Source organism: Mus musculus, chromosome 10 (genome assembly GCF_000001635.26).
Source record: "Mus musculus strain C57BL/6J chromosome 10, GRCm38.p6 C57BL/6J".
In the NCBI taxonomy this organism is placed as follows: domain Eukaryota; kingdom Metazoa; phylum Chordata; class Mammalia; order Rodentia; family Muridae; genus Mus; species Mus musculus.
The window spans coordinates 128,542,452-128,550,923 of record NC_000076.6 but is presented as its reverse complement, the minus strand read 5'-3'; the positions used below and the strand labels follow the sequence as shown (position 1 = coordinate 128,550,923).

The 8,472-nt window shown below is 51.6% G+C and overlaps 2 protein-coding genes and 1 pseudogene across 3 annotated transcripts; all 3 read left to right on the top strand.

Moving 5' to 3' along the window:
* On the top strand, positions 1-1,382 carry Gm9176 (predicted gene 9176; annotated as a pseudogene).
* Positions 1,756-2,814, top strand: Rpl41 (ribosomal protein L41). Its single transcript, NM_018860.4, has 4 exons — positions 1,756-1,836; positions 1,951-1,975; positions 2,244-2,266; positions 2,495-2,814. The coding sequence occupies exons 2-4, from the start codon at positions 1,964-1,966 to the stop codon at positions 2,535-2,537; spliced, it is 78 nt and encodes a 25-aa protein (NP_061348.1). The 5' UTR covers positions 1,756-1,836; positions 1,951-1,963; the 3' UTR covers positions 2,538-2,814.
* Positions 2,815-2,915: 101 nt separating this feature from the next.
* Zc3h10 (zinc finger CCCH type containing 10) lies at positions 2,916-7,364 on the top strand. 2 transcript variants are annotated; one of them, XM_006513013.3, is made up of 3 exons: positions 2,916-3,753; positions 4,033-4,096; positions 5,386-7,361. In XM_006513013.3, the coding sequence occupies exon 3, from the start codon at positions 5,438-5,440 to the stop codon at positions 6,743-6,745; it is 1,308 nt and encodes a 435-aa protein (XP_006513076.1). In that variant the 5' UTR covers positions 2,916-3,753; positions 4,033-4,096; positions 5,386-5,437; the 3' UTR covers positions 6,746-7,361. The 2 variants fall into 2 exon arrangements, with proteins under 2 accessions (XP_006513076.1, NP_598764.1); NM_134003.2 differs by having other exon boundaries at positions 3,178-3,230; positions 5,386-7,364.
* Positions 7,365-8,472: the final 1,108 nt, after the last annotated feature.

Genomic DNA, 8,472 nt, shown 5'->3' with positions numbered 1-8,472 from the left:
CAGACAGTGAAGAAGCTGCCTACTGACCGGGGCTGAGCCGACAGACCCAGGTTCTGATCTTTGGTACTACGGGAGCTGCTCTTCAGCCCCTCTCCTGCTCCTGGACCTATGGATTCTCCATCTAGTGTTTCTTCTTATTCCTCCTCCTCCCTCTCCCCATCATTTTCTATGTCCCCTGTGAACAGTGACTTTAGCTTCCCTTCTGATAACGAGAGGGAGGGCAAGGGCACCCGTGAGCTCAGGCCAGACACTGTGGGTCAGAGAGGAGGTTCCAGGCCCAGTCCAGGCCCTGTCCGCTGCAGACATCGACCCAGGGTTTCTAGTAACCAACATACAGCACCGCATCTGGAACAGCAAGGATCTGAAGTCAAGAGATCAAGAGACGGTGAACTGGAGATGAGTCTGAACACCCAAGGATGTACTACAGAGGGAGATCTGCTCTTTGCTCAAAAGTGTAAAGAACTCCAAGGGTTCATAGGGCCCCTCACAGACCTACTGAATGGACTCAAGATGGGTCGCTTTGACAGAGGATTAAGTAGCTTCCAACAGAGTGTGGCCATGGACCGGATCCAGCGCATAGTGGGTGTTTTACAGAAGCCTCAGATGGGAGAACGTTATCTAGGAACCTTGCTGCAGGTGGAAGGGATGTTAAAGACTTGGTTTCCTCACATAGCTGCCCAGAAATCATCCTCAGGAAGTAGCAGGCACCAGATAAGCAAGCACTTTTCCAGTCACCACAGTGACCCGGGGGCTGCTTTTCCTGCACCTCTCCTAGAGAAGATGGGCCAAACACAGCTGGGACATTTAGTTTTGAAACCAAAGCATCCTTGGCATCTCACAGGATGGCCAGCTATGAACCTCACTTGGATTCATAGCACTCCAATTTGTAACCCTCCCCTCAGTTCCCAAGGCTCCATCTGGCCACAGCCCCATAGGCACTGGAGCCAGCATTGGTGTCATCCTTGTCCTCCAGAAAGGAGGACAGCCCTTCACCCATTCTGCCCCGGGCACTCCGGTCCCACCAACTCTACTGTCTCCTGTCGTCTCTGGTGATCTGAAGAAATTGCCTGGCGAGGAGCCTCGTTGCCACAGTTTGCCAGTAACACTGCCATCAGACTGGAGTTGCATCCTTTGTCCGCCTGTCTTGCCTACCACAGACAGATGACTAAAGGACACCCAGAGCCACAGATGATTAGCTATCCCCCAGTTGCTCTGGATCCTCAGCCCTAACCCAGGCTCTGCTACTTTTCCCTGATTCCCAATTTGTATAAATGTATGTTTTATGTGTGTGTGTGTGTGTTTTTTTTTTTTTTTTTTTTTTTTTTACTTTAATGTATTTGTGGTGAGGAAATAGAAATCCTTTCTGATTAAAGACATTTTTTTTTTTTTACTTAAAAAAAAAAAAAGATCCATCTGCCTCCCAGGAGTTGGTAATAAAGGCGTGCGTCATCAAGCCAGGGCAAAACTAGTAATTTTTACTACAAGCCACACCTATTAATAGTAGTAAATGGAAGTGTTTACCAAGAAACTACAACTCCCATGAAGCAACGAGGGAGAAGACGGAGTGGTTTTTTTTTTTTTTTCCCCGCCTATTTTTTCTCAGTCCCATACTGGAAACAGGTGCTGGTGTTGAAATAATACAATATCCTTAAAATAGACGGAAAGGTGGGGCTTGATAACACGCACTCTAGTAAGGCAGCCGGAAGTCGCTGTCTCGAGCAGCCCCGCCCTAAGGGACGACACACGGGCCGGCTCGGAAGTGACGACACCGAGCACGCCATTAAATAGCAGTAGGCCTCCCTCTCCGCCCTCTCGGTCTTAGCGCCATCTTCCTTGGTTAGTCGCGGGGTTTTCTGGCGTTCGGGTTTCCAGTGCAATCCGTTAACATCCGACCTCCACATTCACTATCATCACAGCGGGCTAACGGCATTTTTCCCTCTTTCTCTCTAGAGACTCCTGCGCCATGAGAGCGAAGGTGAGCGGCTCTTAGGTGGTGAATCGGGCACCTAGTCCCCGCCATGGTTCCTCTGCGGGCTTCCAGACGGTTTGCCTCGGGTGTTCGCAGTCAGGGAGAGGCTTAAAATTCTTGCTGAAGAAAAGATGGGGTGGGAAAATGAGGGATTCGGCTCTAAAACTGAACCGGTGTCCTTTGTCAAGCCCTGTGTTCTGAGCAGTTTCATGGCCTTGCACAAGCCTGTCTCTAACATTCTTTTTTGTCTCCTCACATGATCGGGTTTTTTTAGTGGCGGAAGAAGAGAATGCGCAGGTACGTTTAATTTTTCAAGACTACCTTGGGGCAGTGGGGGCAAGCTCGGTGTGGGATATTTGGTTGGAAGAAAATATCTGGCGGGAAGGAAGCAGGAGTCGCCGCCCAGTACAGCAGAGCTGGTGCTTGTTAATCTCATCGTCTCTTGTACTCGTGCACTAAGTGTACGTATTGATAGATGTGCAAAGGAAAAAAAAAAAACTCAGGTTTGTGTGCCTTCCATTCCAGGCTGAAGCGCAAGAGAAGAAAGATGAGGCAGAGGTCCAAGTAAGCCAGCCCGTGCACCTACGACGCCTGCAGGAGCAGAAGTGAGGGATGCTGAGGGCCGGGACAAGCTATCGGACTGTGTGCTGCCATCGGTAATGAGTCTCAGTAGACCTGGAACGTCACCTCGCCGCGATCGCCTGGAGAAATGACCGCCTTTCTTACAACCAAAACAGTCCCTCTGCCCTGGACCCCCGGCACTCTGGACTAGCTCTGTTCTCTTGTGGCCAAGTGTAGCTCGTGTACAATAAACCCTCTTGCAGTCAGCTGAAGAATCAAACTGCTGTTACGTGTTTTTTTGCGGTTCCTTGGGGTGGGGACTCGAGTGTGTTTCTGTATAGGCGACATAGTTTGGGTGTTTGATCTGGCTGGAGCCGGTTGAGTGTGCGCCCGAGGTTAAGTTACAGAGTTGGTGCGTTCACAGCGCCACTCCTACGTTTTGGGGGTACCACTGCGTAGAACCTGACGCTGAGCGGAGTTCCGGGTCCGGCGGAGTCCTGTTACCATGGTGATGCGCAAGGCTTGTTGGGAGCTTCCTGCGCCTACTAGCACGCAAGTTGGACCATAGAGTGTGTTTCCGGGTCTGGTAGCTAGAGCGTCTCTTTCTTCCGCAGGAAGCGGAAGAACCGTAGGGTGGGCGGCTCTTTGTCGAAGCTAGAGGACCGGCAGGCGGCAGCAGCAACTACGGCGGCGGCGGCAGGTGAGGGAGGCGGGAGACTTAGGTGGAGGCCGCGCCCGGAGGGGAGGAGTCGGGGATGGCCCAGCGACTGGGTTCTGCCCGGCCACACGAGCCTCCCCCAAACCCCCCGGAACCGACCTGGCTCTTCCTCGTTACCCAGGACAGAGCCCCTTTTCTCACTGACCTCGCTTCCCAAGCAAACGCCAGCCCCGTGACGTCACAGCCCTGCCCATCCCTCCGCCTGATGTCACCCCGAGCCCCCCTCCCCTTTCACTTCCTCAGTGTCCCAGTCACCTGGTCCACCGCTGAGTGCTGGCACCGCATCGCGGAGCCGGCCAAGCCAGAAGACTTCCAGGGAAACTCGTAGGACTTTTCGTGAACTCTAGGGTGTTGGGGGATGGTCGTAATCACCGCCCCCGAGTCTAGTCTCGCCTTCCCACTGACACTAGTCAGTTGTTGCCCTTGTCCAGCTTTCAGGTTTGGCTGGCGTTCCGAACTCCAACCCTAGATCGGATTCTGAACCCCATATCCTTCTCATCTTGAGGTAAAGCTCCGCTAACCTTCCTCACCAGGAACTGTTTTGTTTTTTAGTTCAGCTTCCCAATTTTTATTGGTCGGTTCTAGCCCTTATCCTTCTTAATAGGGACTTCTCCTTGTGATAGGTGACGTTCACTTTGACCTCTTAAGGGAGCCTAAAAGCCACAAAGCTCTTAGCTTTTTGTCAGAATTCATTCCAGTGTATGAAAACCACATCATATCCCTTTCACGTTTTTCCCTTGTTCTACTCAAATCTCCGTTTTTTGTTTTTTTGTTTCTTGTTCAGAACCCAGCAGTGATGTGGAGGTGGAGACTCACGGGAGCCCCGGACTTCACCTGAGCTACCTCAGGTATTAATTCTGGGATATTGGGGTGAGGAAGGCTATCATATCCAGTTATCTGCTTCTAGTGGGACTTGAAACATTGGTCAGGCTTTGAAGGCATTTAGTCTTCACCTGATCGTCATTTATGATCTTTTAAGGGCTTGTTTCTTACCAGTTGTTTCTTATATTCTGGGGCTCCTTTTCCCATCTTGTGTATTCCTGTGCATCTCTGACTTCTAATCTGGTTAGTTATTCTAGCAAAGTCAAGGAAGTCAAGGAAACGGGAAATCAAGAAAGGTATCTTTATTCCCAAACGGAAACTAGGAACTTCTCTTATTTGAACAGTAGGGGGAGCCTGAGTCCTACTCAGGGAACATTTAAAAGATTAGACACGTGGTAGCAGGGACTCCCAGTCTTAGACTCCCAGGGTTAGAGAGAAGGGAGGGCTAGAATTAGGGCAGTGGACTGACATTCCAGAGCTCTCTTGAGAAACAGGAGACTTAAAAAGCTTTTATAGAGTCTATAAATAAAGAGGATTTTTATGGGGTAAGGAGTGCTATGGTTTGATATCAGTGGGATTTTCATGGAGTGGGGTGGGGAATGGGGAAAGAAAGGTCACCGTTCCTATGAAAGTAACTCCTTTCCACCTTGTCCTTCGAACAGTTCGTCCTGGGGATCTAAAAGTAGAAAGTTCAGCTCAGAACGTCTTTCCATGAAATGAGGGTGTTTGTGTGTGGAACACACTGGGAGATGGACAGGTTTCAGGGTTACCCTGTAGCTAGTGACACCAGTTTTGTTTTGTTTTGTTTTGTTTAACCAGGGATTTCTAAAATACATGGAGACTTGAGCTGAGTTTACGTAGAAGAGGGATTAAGGGAAGTTCTGTTTCTGGTGTTCCTTCTTCCATGAGTTCTCAAAGCTAAGCAGCCCGTGTTAGAGCACTCTTTCCAGTGTCAGTCTGTTCACACACCAACACCTGTTTTAGTTTCTCCCTCACAACTTAAATGAGAGAAGGTAAAAATCTAACACTCTCCCCTTCCCTCCCCCTCCTTGGCTGAGCATCATTAGTAAGATGAAGTGGCTTCATCCCAGCTCTCTCCCTCCTGTGTTAGCCAGGCAAGTGTGAATCACTCCAAACAAGACCAGGTGCATAAGGGCCTGGGCGGGACTTCTGGCAAGTCAGCCGGGCTAGCTAGAATTCTCCTTGGATTCTCCATCTCCCAAAGCCATTGCCCCAGAAGCCTGCCCACTGTATGGTCAGGAGAGAGGGAGCTTTCCGGAGGACCCCTTTCTGACACAGTTCTCTTTTTTAACAGTCGCCAAGAGTGGCAAGAAAAGGAAGAAGACCCTGACTTGGGGGGGACCAGGATGCCTGACCGGGACAGCTATGCCAACGGCACTGGCAGCAGCGGTGGAGGCCCTGGAGGTGGTGGCAGTGAGGAGGCCAGTGGGGCAGGGACAGGCAGCGGGGGAGCCACCTCAGATGCCATCTGTAGAGACTTCCTGAGGAACGTCTGCAAACGAGGCAAGCGATGTCGATACCGCCACCCAGACATGAGTGAGGTATCCAATTTGGGGGTAAGCAAAAATGAATTTATCTTCTGCCATGACTTCCAAAACAAGGAGTGTAGCCGCCCCAACTGTCGTTTCATCCACGGCTCCAAGGAGGATGAGGATGGCTATAAGAAGACAGGAGAGCTGCCTCCCCGGCTGAGGCAGAAAGTGGCCGCTGGGCTGGGTCTCTCACCCGCCGACCTACCCAATGGTAAGGAGGAGGTCCCCATCTGCCGCGACTTCCTCAAAGGTGACTGTCAGAGAGGAGCCAAGTGCAAGTTTCGTCACCTGCAAAGGGATTTTGAGTTTGATGCTCGCGGTGGAGGAGGCACTGGAGGTGGAGGCTCCACAGGCTCTGCTCCCCCAGGACGCCGTCATGATCTCTATGACATCTACGACCTTCCGGAAAGGGGCTTTGAGGACCACGAACCAGGCCCTAAGCGCCGGAGAGGTGGCTGCTGCCCTCCTGACGGCCCCCATTTCGAGTCCTACGAATGTAACTTGGCTCCGCTCCGTGGGGTTGAGTGCAGACTGCTGGAGGAGGAGAACGCCCTGCTCAGGAAACGCGTGGAGGAGCTGAAGAAGCAGGTCAGCAACCTGCTGGCCACCAATGAGGTACTTCTGGAGCAGAATGCCCAGTTCCGGAATCAGGCCAAGGTGATGACTCTGAGCTCCACTGCCCCCGCGACTGAGCAGACCCTGGCCCCCACTGTGGGCACAGTGGCCACTTTTAACCATGGCATCGCCCAGACTCATACCACTCTGAGCAGCCAGGCTCTACAGCCTCGGCCTGTGTCCCAGCAAGAACTTGTTGCTCCCACAGGGGCACCGGCTGCTCCCCCGACTAATGCTGCACCTCCTGCCGCTCCGCCGCCCCCACCTCCACACCTGAACCCCGAGATCACGCCGCTGTCAGCCGCTCTGGCTCAGACCATCGCCCAGGGGATGGCACCCCCACCTGTTTCCATGGCCCCTGTAGCTGTGTCTGTGGCTCCTGTGGCTCCTGTGGCTGTGTCCATGGCCCAGCCCTTAGCAGGAATCACAATGAGCCACACCACTACTCCTATGGTGACTTACCCCATTGCTTCCCAGAGCATGCGCATCACAGCCATGCCACACTGACAGGACTAATGGATACTCTACTCCCTGTTACAGCATCCGAGGGCTGGGGTCACGGGGCCCTTCCCCACTTGCATAGCCCTCCCAGGCTCTGTCCGAAGGGCCACTCAGAAACTAGGACAAGAGACTACAAGGAATATACTTGGTAGGAGCATCTCCTGAGGCAGGGTTGTGCTGGTGTGTTCTCCCCACTCTTGAGAGGGGTCTCTCCTTCAGGCCTCAACTCAAACAGGCTTGCACAGGAGTGGAGACTTGAGCCGGCAGAGAGAAAGGACTGAGGGACTGTCTTTTCTCATAGGAAGTTGGGGGTGTCCCTGGTCTTGTTTTCATTGTGAACAGCACAGATTCCAGCACTGGTGTGGGAGAGAGAAATTCCCCACCCAGACAGAGAGCCAGGAAAGATGGAGAAAGTGAAAGTCAGTGGTCAGGAGCAAAGACCTCATATGAGCCTTCAGATGGTTCGGGGCCCAAAAACACTCCTGGGCCCCTGGGAAGGCTGGGACCATAGTACTCAAACCCAGAGTAGGGGAACATTCACTTACCTCGCTTGGCCTGGAAATCTGTAGGGCAGTGCCCACTACTTTCCAAAGAAATAAAAGAACGTTATTTTTTAACAAAAGTGAAAATTTCTTTGATGGCTGTTGGGGAAGATTGGAGCAGAAAGTAGATCTCATGCCAACAAAAGGGTAAAGCCCTACCCCAGGTAGCCTGGGTAAGTTGGGACGCAGGGTAAAGATGTCAAATGGCCAGATGGGGCTTTGGTTTGGGGAAGGCACTTTCTGGGATAAAAGAAATGGAGCCACCTAGTCTAGTTTAAAAATAGCCCTGTCTGTTTCTAGTCTCTGTCTTCATGTGCTATTCCCAGGTTGCCTTGGTAACCAGGGCTCTTAGGGTCATTCAGGGGGGCAGGTACTAAGGAGGGTGTGTATGTACTGAGAAACGGGGATATGGGATGTTGTGTAGTTAACAGATGCCCTTATTCAAACAGCAGGACAGGTGGTGTTGCCTCTCCAAGCTGTTGATGGCAGTTTATGTCTTTCTGCTCCAACACATCTTGAGGGCCAGTGCTTTCAGCTTTCCAGGCTTCAGAAGTGCTAGGCAAAGATAGATGTGGTGGCCTTGCTCTAATCCTAGCACTTGGAAGGGAATGGGACCTGGGGATCAAGAGATAGAGGTCAGCGTCAGCCACATAGTGAACTCCAGGCCAACCTGAGGCCTTACCTTAAAAAGTAATAGTAAAAATAACATGGGAAGGGTATTAATCCTTTCTCTGCCTCTATACATGACCAGAAGGTTTTAAAACACTCAAGGGTTACTAAGGCCAATGGCCCTGGCTAAGGCTAATGGGGGGGGGGGGGGAGGGCAAATTTGGTACAGGAAGTGATACTGGGCTGTTACATCTCCAGTTACGTATTGACTCTCCTATCTGGTTGATCACTCAGGGTGGTCACATGTGAGATTGGAGTTGGGTGCTAGATCATGCTCAGTCACCGAAAAAGAATGTTTTAAAATTAGGGAGTTCTGTTGCCCATGCCTATAATCCCAGCTACTCTACGCTGCGGAATTGAGGGGAGGAAAATACGAAAGACGGTATGTGTACTAGAGAGATGCCCAGCAGGTAAAGACACCTGCTACCAGCCATGCTATGCTGCCTGAGTTATACATAGAAGAGAACGAGGGACTGGAGAGATAGCTCAATGGTTAAGAACACTGGCTGCTCTTCCAGAGGA